At 43.2% G+C, this 21841-nt stretch overlaps 1 protein-coding gene across 1 annotated transcript in view; it reads right to left on the bottom strand.

Annotated features, from left to right (window-relative positions):
- The window catches only part of hpda (4-hydroxyphenylpyruvate dioxygenase a), a 34426-nt gene extending 13615 nt beyond the window's left edge, over window positions 1-20811 (bottom strand). The window contains exons 1-6 of the mRNA XM_078548551.1: window positions 20669-20811; window positions 16957-16983; window positions 16796-16858; window positions 12059-12163; window positions 7978-8020; window positions 1111-1193 (exon numbers count right to left, since the gene is read on the bottom strand). Coding sequence (XP_078404677.1) covers window positions 1111-1193; window positions 7978-8020; window positions 12059-12163; window positions 16796-16858; window positions 16957-16983; window positions 20669-20671 — 324 coding nt within the window. The 5' untranslated portion in view covers window positions 20672-20811. The remainder of the gene's footprint in view (window positions 1-1110; window positions 1194-7977; window positions 8021-12058; window positions 12164-16795; window positions 16859-16956; window positions 16984-20668) is intronic.
- Between the last annotated feature and the right edge of the window lie 1030 nt (window positions 20812-21841).

Genomic DNA, 21841 nt, shown 5'->3' with positions numbered 1-21841 from the left:
CATCTTTTAAAATCTTCTCAAAACCCACCTCTTCAGCGAAGTTTTCTAACACCTCTCTTAATCTTTCCCTTCCTGGCTCAGTGCCTGTTTTAAATTGCAAGTATTTATGAAATGTTTTGGGATGTTTCTTTATGTTAAGGGGATTATACAAATACAAGTTTTTGAAAAGTATTACATCTCACAATAATGATAGCAGCCGGAGAATGCCCACTTAGGAATTCCCTGGGTTCAGAGTTTTTGCTGATCCAGATATGCCTTTCCTACAGGAAGGATAGAATATTTGCAATGAATCAGCACAGAGTTGGAAACTCCACATTCCGACTCCATTGGCTGGAGAACAGTTTGCAGCACCAGAAAGGCTAAAAATAAAATGAGGACAGACACTGACCTCGGGCTGCACTGGCAAAGTGGAGTGCACATGTAGAAATATGAAAAATTTAAGGCACAGCAGGAGGCCATTTGGCCCATTGTGTTTATGTTGGCCAAAAAAAGAGCTACCCAACCTAACCCAACTTTCAAGCTCCTGATCCATAGCCCTGTAGGTTACATCTCTTCAAATACATAGTCAACACAATCAATAGCAGTTGTTTGAAGAACGATTGAGAAATATCTGGTGTGAGGATGATGAACTCTGAGATTCTGCAATGTCTAAGCTAGAAGGAAATCATTAACTTAGAGTGACTGGGAGGGCAGCACGTCACAGAGAACCTGCTTGTAAAGGACGCTTGGTGTAGCCAAGCCCACAAGTGGACAGAAAGGGGAATTTTTAAAATAATGTTGTGCACTTGACAGCACTGATGTGGAAAACTAAACAAGTGCTCAATTAGACACGTACTCACTTTTTTTTTTAAAGCAGCACCATTTACTGTTCCCCTTTTAATCATCAGAATTACTGAGCAACCAACCCTGAATCGACCAAATCAAGTTCAGTCCTAAATGATTGGACACTATAACAAGGATCTGCTTCCAAGGAAAATTCATTACTCACCCAGCTCTCACCCCCTACCAGATTCATGTTCTACAGCTCAAAGAGAATGCTCTCCTTGATGGGCATAAGGTCAGTGGCCCCTGATGGACATGGTGCTTCATGACCCTTCTTTTGGTTCATACCTTCACCAGGAAGTTGCAGTCTTCCACTTGAAATGCGATGTCCTTCACACCATCGCCGTGTTTCCCTAAATGTTCGGTCATTTCTAAAGCAGACATATAACCTGTCAGGACACAGCTCAGGGCAGAGCAAGAAGTAGAATAACAAACACAGCCAGAGGGGTGCAGACATGGACCAAACAGCCCAGACTTGGAGAGAGCAGCATAGAAATAAATTAAATAGAGTCATAGAGGTCTATAGCACAGAGAAAGGCCCTTCGGCCCATCGAATCTGCACCTGTCAAACAAGTACCTAACTATTCTAATCCCTTTTTCCAGCACTAGGCCCATAGCCTTGTATGCCATGGCATCGCAAGTGCACATCCAAATACTTCTTAAATGTTATGAGGATTTCTGCCTCTACCACCCTTTCAGGCAGTGAATTCCAGATTCCCACCACCCTCTGGGTGAAAAAATTCTTCCTCACATCCCTTCTAAACCTCCTGTCCCTTACCTTAAATCTATGCCCCCTGGTTATTGATCCATCCACCAAAGGGAAAAGTTCCTTCCTGTCTACCCTATCTATGCCCCTCAATTTTATACACCTCAACCCTCAATCTCCTCTGCTCCAGGGAAAATAACCCCATTCTATCCAATCTCTCCTCATAACTAAAACTCTCCAGCCCAGGCAACATCCTGGTAAATCTCCTCTGCACTCTCTCTAGTGAAATCACATCCTTCCTATAATGCAGATTCCAGAACTGCACGCAATACTCTAGCTGTGGCCTAACCAGCGTTTTATACAGTTCCAGCATAACCTCCCTGCTCTTGTATTCTATGCCTCAGCTAATAAAGGCAAGTATCCCATATGCTTTCTTAACCACCTTATCTACCTGTCCCGCTACTTTAAGGGACCAGTGGACATGCACAACAAGGTCCCTCTGATCCTGGGTACTTCCCAGGGTCCTACCATTCATCATGTATCCCGTGCCTTCTTTGTCCTGCCCAAGTGCATCACCTCACATTTATCTGGCTTAAATTCCATTTGCCACTGATCAGCCCGTCTATATCCTCCTGTAATCTAAGGTTATCCTCCTCACTATTTACCACCCCTCCAATTTTCATGTCATCCGCGAACTTACTGATCAACCCTCCTACATTCAAGTCTAAATCATTTATATATACCACAAACAGCAAGAGACCCAACGCTATTCTCTGTGGAACCCCACTGGACACAAGCACCCAGTCACAAAAACACCCCTTGACCATCACCCTCTGCTTCCTGCCACTTAATCAATTCTGGATCCCATGGGCTCTTATCTTCGTTATCAGTCTCCCATGTGGGTCCTTATCGAAAGCCTTGCTGAAGTCCAAGTAGACTACGTCAAATGCATTGCCCTCATCTACACACCTCATCACCTCTTTGAAAAATTCAATCAAATTTGTCAATCATGACCTCCCCTTAACAAAACCATGCTGACTGTCCTTGATTAATCCCTGCCTCCCCAAGTGTAGATGAATTCTGTCCCTCAGAATTGCTTCCAATAGTTTCTCCACCACTGAGGTTAGACTGACTGTCCTGTAGTTCCCTGGTTTATCCCTTCCCCGCTTCTTAAATAATGGTACCACATTGGCTGTCCCCCAGTCCTCAGACACCTCTCCTGTGGCCAGAGAGGTATTGAAAATTATTGCCAGCGTCCCAGCTATCTTCCCTCTTGCCTCACTCAACAGCCTGGGATACATTTCATCCGGGCCTGGAGATTTATCTACTTTTAAGTCTGCCAGACCACTGAAAACCTCCTCCCTTTCTATGCTAATTTCTTTAATTATATCACAGTCCTGCTGCCTGATTTCCATACCCACTTCATCCCTCTCACTTGTGAACATCGACACAAAGTATTCATTTAGAACCCTTCAAGGTGTGGTCTAACTAGCACCTTGTATAGCTTTAGTAAGACTTCTCTATTTTTATACTCCACTCCCTTTGAAATAAAGGTCAACATTCCATTTGCCTTCCCTATTACCTGCTGAACTTGTATGCTAGCTTTTTCTGATTCATGCACGAAGACCCCAAATCCCTCTGTGCTGCAGAAAGCTGCCATGGCGCAGTCACTGATGGAGGTGCTCACAGCCCCTTGCAATGTCTTTATTAAGGTTTGGACCATCATGTTTAAGCTAACAGCCTTACAGTGTGGGTTAGGAGAATGCCTACACACACACACACACACACACACACACACACACACAGATTAGAAATGAGAAATTGAGTCCAAAAATAAAAGTTAAAAAGATACGAATCAGTCCTTTGGCTTGTCAGTGAGAAGTAGATGGTGAAGCGTTGTGGTCGTGAAGTTGGGGTGATTCCAGTCGTGCTGACTTTGGCAGTTGAGCAGTTGGTTTTGGAGATCCTTGGTTCTGCAGGTTAGCTGAACAGACCCTGTCCTGTTTCCTTTTCGACTGTGGCTTTGCTGACTTGTGATTTACGTTCAGAAATGAGAGAGAGAGAAGACTTTTTTATCTGCCAGTGCAGGAATGCCCAGTTGGTGTTCTTCAGCTGTGGCCTTCACAGCACAAATACACCAGAACAGAACACCAGACTAGCACACAGAACTAGGGCTGCAGTTGGCTTTTTTAGACCCCTTTCCTGGAAGGGAAAAAACAAACATGTCTTTCACCCAGATCTGTTTTCTTTTGACTCAGTTCACGTTCACAGTCTGGGATATAACTCAACAGGAGGTCGTTTCGGCTGAGATGGTAATCATTTTCCATTATCTCCATAACCACAGGAGATTACAGTTCAGTTTGCAGTGTATCCTTTCCTTTGAAGTGCCTCTGCCTGAAGCAGACTGTGCCACACCTTTTAGGTGCGATATTCCATTCTGTCCAAACTAGTTGGTCAAGTAATCCACATAGGAATTTTCCAGTAAATGGTTATCTTACAGTCTCAGCCAGCTTTTGCTTGTATGCCCTTTTTTAAAAAAAGCACATGTCTTGCTTAAAAGTTCAATATGTCCATAAATAATTCGGAGATAGGATCCGTGGTCGTGACACTGAGGAGGGGATGGAAGAGCTGCATGTCTCCTCTGATGAGGAGGACGTCAAAGGGGAGGACAGTGATGAGGTTCTCAAAGGCGAGGATGCCGGCGATGAGACACTGGCCAGATAAGGCAGGCGCGCTTGGGAGACTCTCATAGCCACAAGATTTGTGGAGGATGGTGACGAGATGCTGTGAGGACAGACCTGACATCCTCACTCTGCATCTGTGAACGTTTGACTCCTGTGTGGCTGATGGAAGCGCACATACCCTCAGTGCTCAGACTCATCTCATGGAGATGCTGCGGAGGCTCTAGTAGTCGCTAGATTCCAGGAGGATGGTGATGACATGTAGTAAGGACACTCCAGAGATCTTCACATTGCCTCTGTGAATGTCTGACTCCTGTCTGGCTGAAGGAAGCTCACTTGTGCTCTATGATCAGAGTCATACCATGGAGACACAGCCATAAAACTTTAAATGCACCTGACCCTTTGTCAGCTTTCAGCACCTGAGCCCTTCAGGAGCACAGCATCACTGGTCGCAGATGCTGAAGAGATGGGGGCCAGCCCCACCTTAAAAGTGCTGAGAGCACACAGAGAGAATGTCGGAACTCTCTGATGCCTGTCCATGACATTCTGGCAGCAATGACAAGCACCATTAAGGTGCAGGCATCACTATTGTGTCCAGTGAGTGTGAAGCTGGACCATCACTTTGGTCTTAAGGCTGCACACAGCACAGGGAAGAGGCCCTGGAGTGAGACACCAGCCTTTATCTTGGGCAGGAACCAAGGTTTCACCACTGAGTAACATGAACACTGCTCATCATAACAAAGAGCCATAGGCAAGGAGACATTCTTGGGAGTTTATTTACAATAGTGAACATTATCTATAAGTGATTAATACCCGTGCCCAGGCTGTGCAGCTACATCTTCTTAACCTTCCTAACCCTGCAGCTACTTCTTGGTGCTCCCCCAAATCCACAGCAAAGGTGGAGGCAGCCTGCTGACTGCTATGCCCTGTCTGCAATGAGCTTGGCGGGCATCCTTTGGAGGGCTGAGACCTGGAGGGTCCCGGCCTGCTTTTGGGGTCTTGCTGTGTGGCAGTGATACCCTCCTTGGCCTGTGGAACTGGAGCTGCTGGGGTCACAGGAAGAGGGGATTCGGATGGGCTGGACGCCTCCCGGAGTCACCTGGGAGGATGGCCCTGGGACATGCATCTGCTGACCCTCCTCCCTCTGGGTGCCCAAGGGCCCCTGGCTAACTCCTTGGGGAGAAAGGGAAGCTGGAGTGAAATCAAGCTGTCCAGAACCCCTCTCGCATTGACACTGTTGGAGCCAGCTATGGCATCATTGATGGAGTTGAACATGTGCAGCAGTGCAGGACCGATGTCCTGGACCAAAGTCTCCAAGGTGGCCACCATCCTATCAGCGTTGACCTCGGTGCATTGGCATGCCAGCGCTATCACCTCAGACTGAAGGTGGACGGACTCCTTGATCATGCTTTGCAATCTGAGGAGTGCAGCGGACACCCCTTCCCAATGTTCCCAAGCTTGTCTTTGCAGCTTCAGCAATTGGGGTATGACCAAGTCCAGAGGCTCGTCATCTGACTCGGACTCAGCAGATTTCTCCAGCAGTCCCCTGAGTGTCGGAAACCTGGGAAGTTCCTGCTGCCACCTGCCATGGATCAGACAGTGCTCACCAGATTGTGACCCCGAGGCTACTCTAGAATTATGTCCCACCAAGGTGTGTGTCTCTGCACTGGTGGACAGTGTGAGTGAGCACTGTGACGGGTCTTCAATTAGGGTGTCATCAGACCCTTCTTTCTAGGTGCCTTTGGGGCTTGAGTCGAGGACCTGGGTCATGGACTCCCTTGGCTTCTTCCCAGATGTGTCTGCGAAAGCGAGGAGAGATAATTAGTACATGGCAGGGGACTGCGGAACAGGGGAACTCACTCACAGCATGGTTGTCTGATGGATGCTGCACTGCTGGATCCTCACTTGATTGAGCACTGCCGACCTCACTGTCAGCACAGGAATGGTCCAGATTGTTGCCAGCCAGCTGGATGACTCTATTTTCTAAGTCTGTGAGGACCTTGAAGTCAGACATTCCTCCACCGGTCTGTGACTTCTCCTTTTTGCTGTGTGCCAGCTTGTCTTGCATGATGGAGAGATTGTAAGCAGGATGCCTGCCAGGTCAGATGAGAAGGATGCCTGGCATGTGTGAGTGGTGAGTGGTGCCATGGATGGTATGAGGTCACGATCCATAGGGCAGCTGAAAATATCTGTGAGAGAGCAAATGGTGATGGCCCTTGGACTGGCAGTGAGTGAGATTCCTGTGGATGTGTGATGGGATTGTGAGCGTGTGAGTGGAGTGTGATGAGAAGAGTGACTTACCCTGGCAGAATGGAGGAGGTCATTCATTCTCTTTCATCACTGGGTGGTTGTCCTCTTTTGCAGGGCATTGGCACTGTCCACCACTGCCATTGCCTCCCATGCTGGATGGGTAACCTTGCTTGCTAGTCCACACCCATAGCGGGGGTAGAGGACTTTATGGTGGCCTCCACAGCATCCAGTAGGTGCTCGAGGGAGGCATCACTAAGTTTGGGGCCAGCATGTTTCCTCCCTTTGGCAGCCATGACTTTGCAACAGCTCTGATCTCTTAGAGAGAGAGCTAGCTCTGTGCAGGGGCACCCTTTAATTCTGGCACCTGGCTTACTGACGGCCTGAGGTGATGGTGGGGCGGATGAATCAGAGGCTGCCCCACCAGCGATCCAGCGTGTTTCCTGGGCATGCATTGTTAATGAGGTGGGACACGCCCGGAATGGGACGATATGACACAAAAACCCACCATTGTGGCCGGCGGGTAAAACGTCCTTTTTCCCACCCACCACCACACTTTGTGAAAATCTGGGATGATTCCGCCCATAATCTAGTGAGAAATTCAATGGACCATGTTCATTCACAGTTTGGCAACTAGGAGTAATTCCACAATTCCCCATTTGCAATGGGAAGTTGCACACACAGGTAATATAGATTACAGAACTAGGTCTACAGTGTTCTAGGCCAATGTTCAGTTCATATTACTGGTGTTATGGTTTCCTCCTGGATACATGGAAGTAGCCCTGTTCACAAAACTGCGGATGTCAGTGTTGTATCAATAGAGGCTGTACCCACCACTGAAACTACCCAAACACCAACAATGTACCTTCACAGGGCATGCCCCAACACTAACAATGTACCTCCACAGGGCATACCCAAACACCAACAATGTACCTTCACAGGGCATACACAAACACCAACAATGTACCTCCACAGGGCATACCCAAACATCAACAATGTACCTTCACAGGGCATACCCAAACACCAACAATGTACATCCACAGGGCATACCCAAATACCAACAATGTACCTCCACAGGGTGTACCTCAATTTACTGACATTGTGACAACATGGCTATATCTGAGCTCACCAACATTATACCCCAATACATCACCACCTTTAAACAGGCTATATCGGAGCTTAGAAGTCACTGAACTAGCACAGGCTGTAACCCATCTCACCAGTACTACTAACACAGGATGTAGCTGATGTCACCAGTGCTATTAATATAGTTGGTAGTCCATTTCACCAATACTATTAATACAAGATGTACCCCAGCTCACCAGTACTATTAACACTCTGCTAGTATAGAATGTAAATCAACAAAACAGCAAAGGGCCCATTGACCTGAAATCAACAGCGAGCAAAGTCTTTATTGTCAGGTTTTTAAGTTCCATCTACATCATATTTAATAGCTCTTTACAGGAACTGTTTAACCCACGTAATTTCCAATATTAAACCGATGCCAAGTATAACACTCACCCTTCTCATCAGGATTCAGTGCTGACTGGAAAACAAAGAAAATCTGTTGAAAAAAAATTACAGGATCAAGTTTGGAATTGAATTTCCTCAAGTTCTAAAAGTTCTGAGCAACAGAAAGGATCACAGAAACAGGACTATAATAGTTAAAGCAAGGCGTAGAGGCCTAGCTCAGGTATCATAACTGGAGGGCCTATCTCAGATAGTGTAATAATTATAGTTTGGATAAACATAGGACAGTAGCATCAAGAATAATCCTGTGTTGTAAGATTACATGACCTGTGTAAACCAATGCGTTAGCAGCGCAGGGAACCGCTTCTTAAGAGTTCTTCTTTAGTTATGGAGTTTGATGCACACATGTAGTTGCTGCTGTTCTCTTGTAAATAAAGTTAAATATTTCCACTAAGAAAAGTTGCCTGGAAGACCAACTCTATAACAGACTGGCGATGAGGATAAATCAGATTCGGTACTGTACCTCGCACAGCAATTGTGAGTATCTACATTCATTAAAAATAAAAGAAGATATACTCATCCGAAATGCCACAGTTTGGCATAATCAATCCCTTTGAGCCAGCCACAGACACAGGCTATAGAATGTCTTGTGTTCTACTTTCAAGCCAACAAAATCACAGGGCAGGAAAAGAGGAGAGCGATTCTCCTGAGTATTTGTGGGAGCAAGACCTATGTTTTAATTTGAAGCTTGACGGCCCCCAGTGCCCCAGATTCAAAGACTTTCTGTAAATTAGTGGACCTCGTTAAGGGACATTTTCAACCTAAACCCTCAGTCACAACCTGCAGAGGTTCAGGTTCAATTCACGGAATAGACCCCGGGGGAGACAATTTCTACCTACGTGGTGAAGTTAAAACCACTAATGGAATATTGTGATTTTGGTGAAACCCTGAATGACATGCTCTGGGATCGTTTAGTATGTGGCGTGCAGGAAGACACTATTCAACGAAGATTGCTGGCTGAAGTGAATCTTGATTTTAAAGCGTTAGAAATAATGCTGGCGATGGAAAGTGCTGTAAAGGATTCACAAGCAATTTAAGGGGTGCAAAATGGCACCGTTCTCTTAGTTGGGTGGGAACAGTCAGCCGAAAGTGGTGCAAAAAGCCGGGACTCCACCACAAAGTGGGAAACAGCCCCCGCTAACCAAAAAATGAGAGGAAACAGCTTAGCAACTAAATCAAAAAATAATTTTCGTCAATGTGGAAACAATCAGTCTTCTGGCGATTGGCACAGAAGTGGACACGTAATGAGACAGCGCAAAGTGATAGTTAAACAGGCTTCCAAACAACAAACAAAGTCCAGTAAAGTCAATAGGCAGAAGAGCCAGAAACAACCAATTCTGACATTTATTTATTATTCAACATGGAAGTTGGGAAGACAGAACCAATATTTGTTACAGCGCAAGTGAATGGTAAACCATTAAAAATATAAGTAGACACAGGTGCTTCTACCGCTGTAATAGGAGAACACACTTTCAGATATTTAAATAAAGGTGATCAACAATTAACTTTGGAACAAACATCTGCCATGTTGAAAACATACACAGGCGAAGAAATCCAAGTAAAAGGTATCACCAGAGCAACTGTTCATTATAGACACCAACTGGCACAGCTACCAATTGGGTGGTGGTATAAAGTGAAGGGCCAAGTCTGTTAGGGCGTGATTGGCTAAAGGAGATTAAATTAAATTGGTACGAAATCTTCCAGTTGAGAGCAGGTGGACCACCAGAAGTGCTAAAAAAATCATGGCACCGTCTTCAAGAATGAACTGGGAAAAATCCAAGGCCCACAGGCCAAGATTTACGTGGATCCAGAAGCAACCCCTCACTTCTTGAAAGCAAGACCATTGCCTTGCCCCCTGAGAGAGAAGGCTGACACTGAGCTGAACCGGCTAGAGAGGCTGGGTGTCATAAAAGCGGTTCATTACTCAGGGTGGGCAGCACCCATAGCCCCTGTCCTTAAACCAGACCAGACCATCCGGGTCTGTGGAGACTATAAACTAATGGTCAACAGAGCAGCCAAACTGGATAGGTACCCTATTCCAAGATTGAAGACCTCGATGCCAAACTAGCAGGAGGGACAATGTACACAAAGCTTGACATGAGTCATGTATATCAGCAACTGGAGCTGGATGACGCCTCCCAGGAATTCGCAACCATAAATACCCACAAAGGGTTATACCAATATACACGCCTGCCCTTCGGTGTTTCCTCAGCCTGTGCCATTTTTCAGAGGACAATGGCGATCTTACTACAGGGACTACCTCAGGTTGTGGCCTACCTGGACAATGCACTGATAACTGGCTTCACAGAAAAGGAACACTTGGCTAACCTAGAGGAAGTCCTGAAACAATTTTTAGAAGCAGGAGTGTGCCTGAAGAAGGAAAAATGCACTTTTCAAGCAAATGAAAGTCATCTATTTGGGCCACCAGGTAGATGCCCAAGGTTACACCCGGTTGAAGAGAAGGTTAAAGCAATAAGAGAGGCACCTGCACCCAAGAACACCTTTGAACTTAAATCATTTTTAGGGATGATAAATTATTATGGTGATTTCTACCAAATTTATCCACAGTTCTGGCCCTTCTACATTCACTGCTAAGAAAAAACCAGCTTTGGTTTTGGAAGGAACCCCAAAAAGAAGCCTTCATGAAAGTAAAACAGCTCTTACACTCTTCAAATTTGTTAGTGCATTATGACCAGATGAATTGGTGCTAACCTGCGATGCATCCTCCTGTGGAGTGGGAGCAGTATAATCTCATAAAATGGATGACGGTACAAGGAGGCCAGTAGGCTATGTACCCAAGACACTTACCACAGCTGAAAAAGGATATTCTCAGATTGAAAAGGAAGGTCTGTCAATTATTTTTGGTGTAAAAAAATTCCACCAATACATGCATAGGCGACATTTCACAATAATATCAGACCACAAACCACTTTTGGGTCTGTTTAATGAAGAAAAGGCTATACCTCCCATAGCCTCCGCAAGAATACAAAGATGGGCCCTGATTTTGGAAGCATACGAATACATCTTTGTACATAGACCAGGGACTCATATAGCAAATGCCGATGCCCTGAGTTGCCTTCTTTTGCAAGAGAATGATGAACATGTCCCAGTTCCACAGGAACTCGTCTTAGTGATGAATTTTCAAGATTCCTCGCCAGTCTGTGCTAGGCAGATAAGAAACTGGATGAATCGTGATCCTGTCCTGTCTCAAGTGAGGGACCAAGTGTTACATGGTTGGTCACAGGAACCAGTCTCTGATGAAGCCGTTTTTCAACCGAAGACACGAGATGAGCAGTCAAGATGATATTCTATTATGGGGTACATGGGTAGTAGTTCCCCCACAGGGAAGGGAACCACTCTTAGTAAAGCTACACAGTACCCATCCAGGGATCTCCTGAATGAAGACCATAGCATGAAGTTATCTTTGGTGTCCGGGCATGGACGGCGATATTGAAAAGTGGTGAAACACTGTTCAGTGTCAGCAGCTGCAAAAATTGCCAGTGGTAGCCATTACCACTGTGTTGTAAGATCACATGATCTGTGTAAACCAATGTGTCAGCAGTGTGGGGAATCTCTAGGAGAGAATTCTTCTTTAGCTATGGAGTTTGATGCACACATGTAGTTGCTGCTACTGCTTTCTTGTAAATAAAGTTAAATGTTTCCACTAAGAAAGGTTGTCTGGAAGATCAGCTCTATAGCAGGTAGGCCCCGGGGGCTAAGTCATGTAACAGAGCCGTAAAACCAGACTGAGAATTTCAGTACCTCCCCTCCATAGTCCTAGAAGGCCAGGGATTCATAGGTGCAGCAATGCTAAGAACATAATGAAGGAAATAGCCTTTTGATGTATTTCTTACATTTACACTGGATTGTAATATGACCACTCACTAAGGCACTGGAATTTCCAACAGGATTGACAAAATGGTAATTCCTGCTAGATCCAAGTTTCACCCCTGATTTCAGACTCTTCTCCATCTCTGGATCTGGTGCCTTTTCAATCCCAGAATTTCAAGGTCAAGATGGTACGACGTAGTGGCAGCTTTTAGTAACATCCTCTCAAAAAGCTGATCCTTACCTTATTCTGTCTAACGACATGTGACACCACCTCACGAAACCCTGTCTCCAGTCCTTTGTATGCCACAGGCTCAAATCCCAACTTGTCGCAGTAATAAGCTGCAGCCTACAGTGACAGATAAATGTGCACCATGTGATTGACATTGGTTTAGTTCTATAGGTTAGTTACAGTAAACTGGGTTGTATTACAAAGAAGGTCAGTATTTATAAGAGCCTATTCTCACACTCCACATTGCCCACAATAGCTGGCCCTATGAACACATATATAAAAGGAAATTACTCACCTTATAACACTGCATAGCCTGATGACTGAATCAACCTACCTAAAGCTGCTTTAGTATATTAGTTCGCCTTGCTACACATCATTAGCACTGTAAATCCCACTACCTCAAAGGACAAGACTGGCGGGTGCATGGAAACACCATCACCTCTGAGCTCCCCCCTAGGTCATGCACCATCCTGACTTGGAAATATATCAACATTCCTTCATTGTTGCTGAGTTAACATCACGGAATTCCTTCTCTAGCAACATTGCAGGGTACCTATACTATATGTACCCAAGTGGTTCTAGAAGAAGGCCCACTACCATTTTCTCAAAGGCAACTAGAAATGACAATAAATGTTGACCTTGCTAGTGCTGCCCATATCCCAAGAGTGAATTTTTTTTTCAAAGTATTTTTTCCATTTACAAAATGCATATAAAAATAACAGTTATTACCACTTTGTGATTTTTGTACTTAACTCACTTCCAACTTCTGAATGTTTCGATGGAGTGAATACTCTGGCCTTACAATTTACATCCCTCTGGTCCCAGCAGCCTTTGTGTTCCATGTGGTATTGACATCGTCATCAGTACTTATCCTCGCAACCTATAACTGTATTCCTGACCACCAAATCATGTTGTAGAAGAGCTACTTTGATTGAATATTAACTGTTTCTCTGACAATCTAATCTAAGATCTATTACTCTAATCTGTCCTTGTGCCTGTTCATTGACTTCTCTTTATATTGGCTTCAATTTATATAGGCTGTACTGAGCTGGAGGTAACTTGTGTTGTCCTGTTGCTCTTTGATGGTAAAAGGGTTGATAACTATTATGTGTGTGTTGGTCAGATCTTTTTAATATGATTCCTTTCACATTTGGTAAATTAACTAGAATTTATAAAATGTCTAATAATTTAATTAAAAAATTAAATTGAAAAGACAAAATTAAGGGCCAAAGCACTGCTGAGGTTTAAAAAACTAGAGGTGAATGAGGCCAAACAGAGACTAGTGAGAATCTTGGGATTTAGAAAACCAACAATTATATGAGTGGGAGAAAGTAAAACAGGGTCTGGAAACTATTCCACAGCACCAGAAGTTAACTGTACTTATGGGAATGTTGTTCACCCAGGCCAATCCAAGATAGCCCGTTATTCATCAAATATGTGGTCAAACCAAGACTCGAGCACATAATCAAAGCTGACACCTCAGTAGGAGGAAGGTTGCATTGTAGGACATATCTTTCAGATGAGATGTTAATCTGAAGCCTTGCCTACCTGTTCAGGTGCATATGAAAGATTCTGCTGCCCTGACCAATGTTCATCCCACAATGATTGCTACCAAAAACGGTCATTTATCTCATAACTGATTGTGGCACATTACTGTGTGCAAATTTTACTGGCATGTTTGTCTACATAACAGCAGTGACTCCATTTCATTGACTCTAAAGCATGTTGGAACATTCAGGGGACATGAAAGATGCTATGTGGATACAGCTTTTGTCTTTTTATTAGGAATGGTAAACAAAAGCTTTGTAAATTTGGCAATGTTGAAGAGAATTGTGAGGTTGTGGTAGGTTTGTAACAGGTGTTGCAATGTTGTGTGCTCTCTGACATGTTTGCACAGTGTACATATTGTCCGTGATAAGCTTCCAAGTAAAGAAATGTCAGCACCCAGAGGGTGAATGAACTTATATACTGGAACAGTCAGATTAGCCGAGGTTCAGGACCCTATAGAATTTCTGCACTTTAGGGGAAGAGAATCAGGTGAAGTTTCTGGGGGTGGGCTGAATCTTGTCAGATTGTCAGGCAGCATGCAGTGGCACTATCCAGTCCACAAGAATCTTCAAGTTTTCTGATGTCATTATCCCCCATCTTACTGTAACAACCTCACTTGAAAACCCAAGCATCCTGTCACTTAACCACTAATTCTTGAATTACACCACTTTTTCTCCAACATTTTTAAACCTTAGTGTTGTCCTGCATTGTGTTTCTTTGCTGCTCAGTAGATTTTCTCAAAGAAAGGACACATGCAAAAAGGTAAAAACAACAGAAAATGCTAAGAATCCTCAACGGGCCTGTCAGCTTCTGAAACACAGACAAACTTGTTTTTTGGGTATCAGCTCTCCAACAGACCTGATAAATGAAATATGAACTTGTTTTTTCGCCTTTCAGGTGTTGACAGATTGAATATGTGTTTCCAGAATTTGTAATGCTTCTTTGACATCTCTTTTAAGCTTACATCCCTCACCTTCGCTCCAGAAAAACCCCTTCCTACCTTCACCTTTCCACATACATCCACCCCTCTTTCCTTATTTAAAGATCGCTTAAAAACTCAGCTCTTGATTGACAACATTTTTATGATTTTCCTTGCTTCCCTTATTTCTTTCTTAGCCTTCTTACATGTTTTCCCATATTCACTCTTTTATTATTTTCATCATATCTAGATATAATCTTCTCCTTAGGTTTATTCCTAAGATCTTTAGATATCAATGGCATTCTGAAATTTAAAGTAGCCCGGTTTTTAATTTTATGAATAAACATTGGAGCTCAATAAAATGGAAGGTTGTGTGACATTTTGCATACATGTATGTCGTGTGCAAAATTAGTTGCATGGATCTTGCTGTCTGCAGATATGGCTGTACCCAGATGTGGTAGATCACATAGCCGCACCATCACCATCACCATCACCGCTTATTTCCACCTCTAACATTGCCCAACTTTACTCCTGCCTCAGCTCATTTTGCTGCTGAAACCCTCATCCATGCCTTTGTTTCCTTTAGATTTGACTACATCAACGCAATCCTGGCTGACCGCATTCTACCCTCCATAAACTTGTAGTGATCCAAAACTATGCTGCCTATATCCTAACTTGAATTAAGTCGTGTTCACCCATCATCCTGTGCTTGCTTTCCTACATTGTCTCCTGATTAAGCAACGACTTGATTTTAAAATTCTCAACCTTGTTTTCAAATCCCTCCATGGCCTCACACCTCTCTATCTCTGCAATCTCCCACAGCTCTACAACTCTCTGAGATATTTGTGCTCATCTAACTCTCACCTCTTAAACATCCCCAATTTTAACTATTGATGGCCATGCCTCCATGCCTTCAGTTGCCTAGATACCAAGCTCTGGAATTCTCCCTAAACCTCTCTGCCCCTCTACCTCACTTTCCTCTTTAAAGACACTTGTTAAAACTTACCTCTTTGACCAAGTTTTTGATCATTTTCCCTAATATCTCCTTATGTGGGTTGGTGTTATATTTTGTTTTATAACCCTCCAGTGAAGTGCCATGTGATGCTTTATTACGTTAAGGGTGCTACACATGGATTAAGGATTGGCTAAGAGGCAGAAAACAGAGAGTACAAATAAACAGGTCATTCTTGCGTTGGCAGGCTGTGACTAGTGGGGTACTACAAAGATCAGCTGTTCGCAGTATATATCAATGATTTGAATGTGGGGACCAAATGTAATATTTCCAAGTTCGTGGATGATACAAAGCTAGGTTGGAATATGTGTTGTGAGGAACATATAAAGCAGCAACAGGAGGATTTGAACAAACTTAGTGAGTGGGCAAGAACATGGCAGATGGAATATAATGTGGAAAAATATGAGGTTATTATCCACTTTGGTAGAAGGAACAGATGTGCAGAGTATTTCCTAAATGGTAAGAGATTAGAAAGTGTAGATGTACAAAGGGACCTGGGTGTCCTTGTCCATACGTTACTGAAAGCTAACATGCAGGTGCGGCAGGCAATTAGGAAGGCGAATGGAACGTTAGCCTTTATTGCAAGAGGATTTGAGTATAGGAGTAGTGAAGTCTTGCTTCAATTGTATAGAAGCTTGGTTAGACCGCACCTGGAGTACTGTGTGCAGTTTTGGTCCCCTTACCTCAAAAAGGATATTATTGCCATAGAGAGAGTGCAATGAAGGTTCACCAGACTTGTTCCGGGGATGGCGGAACTATCTTATGAAGAGAGATGGGGAAACTGGGCCTGTATTCTCTAGAGTTTCGAAGAATGAGAGGTGATCTCATTGAAACCTACAAAATACTTAAAGGAATAAGCAGGGTAGATGCAGGTAAGATGTTTCCCCTGGTTGGGGAGTCTAGAACCAGGGGACATGGTTTCAAAATAAGAAGGAAGCCACTTAGGACAGAGATGAGGTGAAATGCTTTTACTCAGAGGGTTGCAATCTTTGGAATTCTCTACCCCAGAGGGCTGTGGAAGCTCAGTCATTGAATATGATTAAGGTAGAGATTGATAGATTTTTGATTAACAATAACGCAAAGGGTTATGGGGATAGTGTGGGGAAAAAGCATTGAAGTGTTCGATCAGCCATGATCCTATTGAATGGCGGAGCAGGCTCGACAGGCTTAATGGCCTTCCCCTGTTCCTATGTTCCTACACGAATACACGTTATTGTTGTTGAGCGCAGAGCTAGTTGTGCTTGGGTGTGCTCCTTGCTACACATCTCACCTGTTTGGCGTTTCCTACCCAAAATGTGAGGTGATGAAAGCTGATAAATCGACCTTTTTCTGGCTGTAAAAGAAGAGTTTTGAGTTATTGTCTTTTTTCTAATGTAGAAAGAATGCAGAAAAACGATTTGTTTGAAAGTTTAATTAGCAGTTGGACAATACCTTCTCCCCTTTTTCAGTGTAGGATGTCTGAAAGAAATGGAAAAAAATGTTTTAGTGTGTTACAAAGTAAGAGTGGTACACGCCATTTCCCTTCATTCGGTAGCTAGTTTGTCACAATATTGCTGTCACCTTGCAGAGCATCCTATGATGGACATATCTGATTGGAGGTCCAGGACTCTCACCATGGCTTGTCTCTCCATGGAAGTATAAGTTGTTGGTTATTTTATGCCAACATATCATTGCCCTCCAACTTCATAATCAACTTGTTCACCACTCCCTCTTTGATTCTATTCAGTTTCATTTCTATCCCACTTACAACATTGAGAGCACTCTGATCACATTCATTAGAGATAGCCTATGTGACTTCAGCCAGTTGTTGTCCTTCCATATTCTCTTTGATCTGTTCAGAGACAATCAATTATTCAGGAAGTCCCCTCCAAACTATTCTGTATGACAGTGGCATAAAGGCAAAACACTGCGGATGCTGGAAATCTGAAACAAAAACAAAAATGCTGGAAAAACTCAATAGGTCTAATATCATCTGTGGAGACAAAGACAGAGTTAACGTTTCGAGTCCATATGCTCTGAAGAAGAGTCATACGGACTCAAAACGGTAACTCTGTCTTTCTCTCCACAGATGCTGAGTTTTTCCAGCATTTTTTGTTTTTGTATTTTGTATGACAGTAGCTGCAATATTGACAATGAATGAATGGAAAATATAGACTGATATTTCTTCTAATATTTTGACTTGCTTGAGGCTAGTTCGTTTTAATTGTATTCACTAATTTTGAACAGACAACTCAAGTCAAAAACCCAACATATCAACATTATTTGCCTCTTGCTCTTCATGAGTTGAATCATGCCTCCCTAAAATATTTTCTGAAAACTAATTCAATCTTTCCCCAAGGCCTTAATTCTAGAATCATGCTGGTCACTCTTCTCTGAACACTCTCCAGTAAAAAGCAGCATACAAATGTGGCCTCAGCAGAAATCTATGAAAGGCTAAATGAGTTTGTTTTGACTTCCAATCAAATACCTTGAGATGTATTCTAGTAGTCTTGGTCTTGTCCCTTCATAACTGTAAGACCTTTATATTGAAATCTCTCATAATTGATGGATAACTGCACCCAAATTATTTTCTTTCTCCGCCTTTACTGATGGACACCTTTTCATTGTGCCCCACTCCCACCTTTGTATTCTGATGTCCTAAAATAAGACCCATTAGTGGTATTTTGGGTGGCCTTCAAACCGTTCCTAAACTGCTAAAAATATTGACACTTTAAGTGTCGCTTTAGGAACATAAGAAGAACATAAGAAATAGGAACAGAAGTAAACCATTCGGCCCCTCGAGCCTGCTCCACCATTCAATAATATCATGACTGACCTTGTGTTTCGATTTAGGAAGCACTTAATATATCCTAGTGGTGGTGGGCAAGCCCAATGCCATGGTCTCGCTAGCCTACCTTAAAATAAGACAATTTCTTGTTATACTTCCAGTAGCGCTGGGTCTAGTTCAATTCCATAATTACTACCTTCATTTAGGGGAGACACTTCTGTGTATCCCAGTGGGGTGGGGTTTTGCTAATCTCAGATATCCACTGACCTGTTTAAAATAGCACTTCTTCATTGTGCACACTTTTACTGTTTTGTGTTTCAATCAGCCTGACATTACATTAATTGGTATTAAAATACTTCTGCCATGTCTTTCGGTGGGAGTTTCCGCACCCGCCCACCGCTGTGACCTTCTGGTCCAGCCACAAGTCAATGAACTTCTGGCTGGAGTGCCGCCTCGCACATGGCAAGTCCTGCCTGTATTGGGGCCGGAAAATTCTGGCCTTTGTTCCACTGAATACTACTGATTTAGCGATATAGTTCAGCATTTTGTTAGGGCCTTCAGTCCCACTGCCAGTTTCTGCGCTAGTGTTGTACAACCGTCACTGTATGTGCATGTTGAATAAATGAAGGAAATCCATTGGAAAACTTAACTGTATACATTAAACTGTAGCTCAATATGCTCCTTGCTATCAGCTATTTGTAGGCGGGCAGGGTGGGGGGTTGGGACAGCAATGCTACTTTAGGAAACTTGTATCTTTGTGCAGCCATTTTAGTCAAGTGATCTAGACAAGGATCACCATTTGGGGTATATAAACATATTTATATAGATATGTGAAAATTCACCATGAGTAATTTTCTTAACAATTCATCATCACTATTATTTAGCTTCTGAATATCCAAATCAATTATATCCACTGGCTAGCTCTCATTCACTCATTAAACCCTCAATGAATTTCAGCAGATTTATGAGATTTGACAAGGTGTTTCTAAATTCATGTTGCTCACTCTTTATGGCCACAGTATTCTAAAGATGAGCATTAATAGACTTCAGTGCAATGCTCTTTACATACTGTGCATGCTTTCCAAAATTTTTCATTATACCCTGAGCAATGCTGTCTAGAATATTTCCCTTACTCCTTGCAATGCTGTCTAGGATTTATTTCTACCCATAGATGAGCATTAGAATAACATTCACTGTCGTCATGTACAACCCCTGTAGAATCACTAAAAATGTTAGAAATTTAATTTATTTTGTCCCTATAATTCTGAGAAACCCAGGTGGTATCTCACCTGGCCCAGGAGCATTGTGGGCATTTGCTGAAGTTTACAGACACCTGCTTCAATGGTGTCTACCTATGAACCAAAATGACTGGGTATGCAATTTGTCTTCATTTGTGAAGATTGACATGAAGAATTATTTGACACATTAGCCATTTACTGATCCTCTACATTGTTTCCATCCAATTATTCCTGAATGGAATTTTGAGGCGATTTTCAATTGCTGCAGCTACTTTCTCACCTGATAAAGTGATTTAAATTGGCGAGGTATCTTGGCTGCCCGGACACCCAAGATATTTCTGATACAATTTTCAAGCAAGTCTGTAAATTAATACACAGCCTGCCCACTGCAACAGGCAGGAGCTTGTTTTAATTTGCATTGTAGGTCCTATGTCAGTTGTAGAACCCATATTGTAATTCTCAGGTACAAAGGGTGAAGCTTGTGCCCCAAACAGCCCAGGGAACTTGCAATTTTTATGGGAGCAAGCAAAGAATGCTTCTCCTGAGCTCCCCAAAAAACTCTCACCCTGCTACTGGCCTGCGTAATACCTCCCTCAAGGGGATCTCTCCTCCAACCCCCACCTCTGTCTGACTGGCACAATGTGGGACCCAGCTGATTTTCTGCCTCCACAGACCAGCAAGCTGCACTAGGAAACACATTTGGTGCTCACGGTGTGCCAGCGGTTGATTAATGGGCTCAGCTCTTAAATCAGCTGAGGCCACCCACCGAACAAATGGGTGGGTGGAGTGGCCACTCTGCTAACTCAGCGCTTGTTTTGGGGACTGACTTCAAAATTGCACCCAGTCCATCTCTGTATCCTTTTACTGCTTTCCACATTCCGTCTTTGTTTTTGGGAATGAATTAATCTCTGAGACACTATTTTAAAAGAGACTGAAATGTATTCTACCATAGAATAAGTTGAATTTGACAATGGACAATGACCATTTCCCTTGAGCTGATGAGACACTGTGTGAAATTGTATTCCTAAATGTACCATCACAGCGTCTCTCTGCCATCTTTCCTACTATACTCAGCTACCAAAACAATTCATTTAACAAGAACATTTGTATTGAATATATCACAATGGGCTATACTTACCATGATGAAACAGAGTTAATAGAGGCACCTCTGTGAATTTGGAGAAGAACAAAATATCCACCTGGCTCAATCTTATATGCACAAAATATTTGGCTGGAATGCAGCTCTGCCGCTCACTGGCTGCTGTGAATCCACCCCCTGTACCTCCCCAGATTTCCAAATGGAATTCAGTCACATTTGTGTTTGTGGTAGTAGGTATATGCTCTTGGAGTTTGTACCGTGCTTTGTTACTCAGTAATCAGAAAAGTAATAAATCAGTGTGTTGCATAATCAGAAAAGGCTTTCTCTCATGCCACACAGGCTCCTGAACAAGAGTATCAGTCCCAGGCTTCTGCCGATTTTCAATGTTAATTTCACTCCGGTTTATCCTCCCTCGTCTGGTGTGGCCAGAAAGATTATGTAGAATAGATTTGGAACTTAAATTTTGTGCGAAGTGTATGACCCTGTCAAATTACATTGCGAGACGACACTGTGTCACAGAGTCATAATTTCAGATCTTCATTTAATCCATCACAAATGTTGCCTTACAACCCTTAGTTGTCAGTGAGTGTGCAAATAGAGGCATTCCTAATTTAGATATAAACCTGAACAAAAACAGAAATACCTGGAAAAACTCAGCAGGTCTGGCAGCATCGGCGGAGAAGAACAAAGTTGATGTTTCGAGTTTTCATGACCCTTCAACAGAACTAAGTAAAAATAGGAGAGGGATGAAATATAAGCTGGTTTAAGGTGGGGGGAGGGTGGGGGGAGAAGTGGGGTGGAGGGGTTGTGGTTGTAGGGACAAGCAAGCAGTGATAGGAGCAGATAATCAAAAGATGTCACAGACAAAAGAACAAAGAGGTGTTGAAGGAGGTCATCTTCCGACTAGGCACTTTACAGCCTTCCGGACTGAATATTGAGTTCAATAACTTTAGATCTTGAACTCCCTCCTCCATCCCCACCCCCTTTCCATTTCTTCCCCCCCCTTTTGTTTTTTCCAATAATTTATATAGATTTTTCTTTTCCCACCTATTTCTGTTTTTAAAAAATCTATACCTTTTATGCCCTTTTAGTCTTATTTCACCCCACCCCCACTACAGCTATCTGTACCTTGCGTGTCCTGCCATCCATTCTTAATTAGCACATTCTTTTAGATAATATCACCACCTTCAACACCTTTTTGTTCTTTTGTCT

The sequence above is a fragment of the Cetorhinus maximus genome, chromosome 9 (genome assembly GCF_964194155.1).
Source record: "Cetorhinus maximus chromosome 9, sCetMax3.hap1.1, whole genome shotgun sequence".
NCBI classification, from domain to species: Eukaryota; Metazoa; Chordata; class Chondrichthyes; order Lamniformes; family Cetorhinidae; genus Cetorhinus; species Cetorhinus maximus.
The sequence above is the reverse complement of the archived record's forward strand: the minus strand, read 5'-3'. Positions and strand labels throughout refer to the sequence as shown.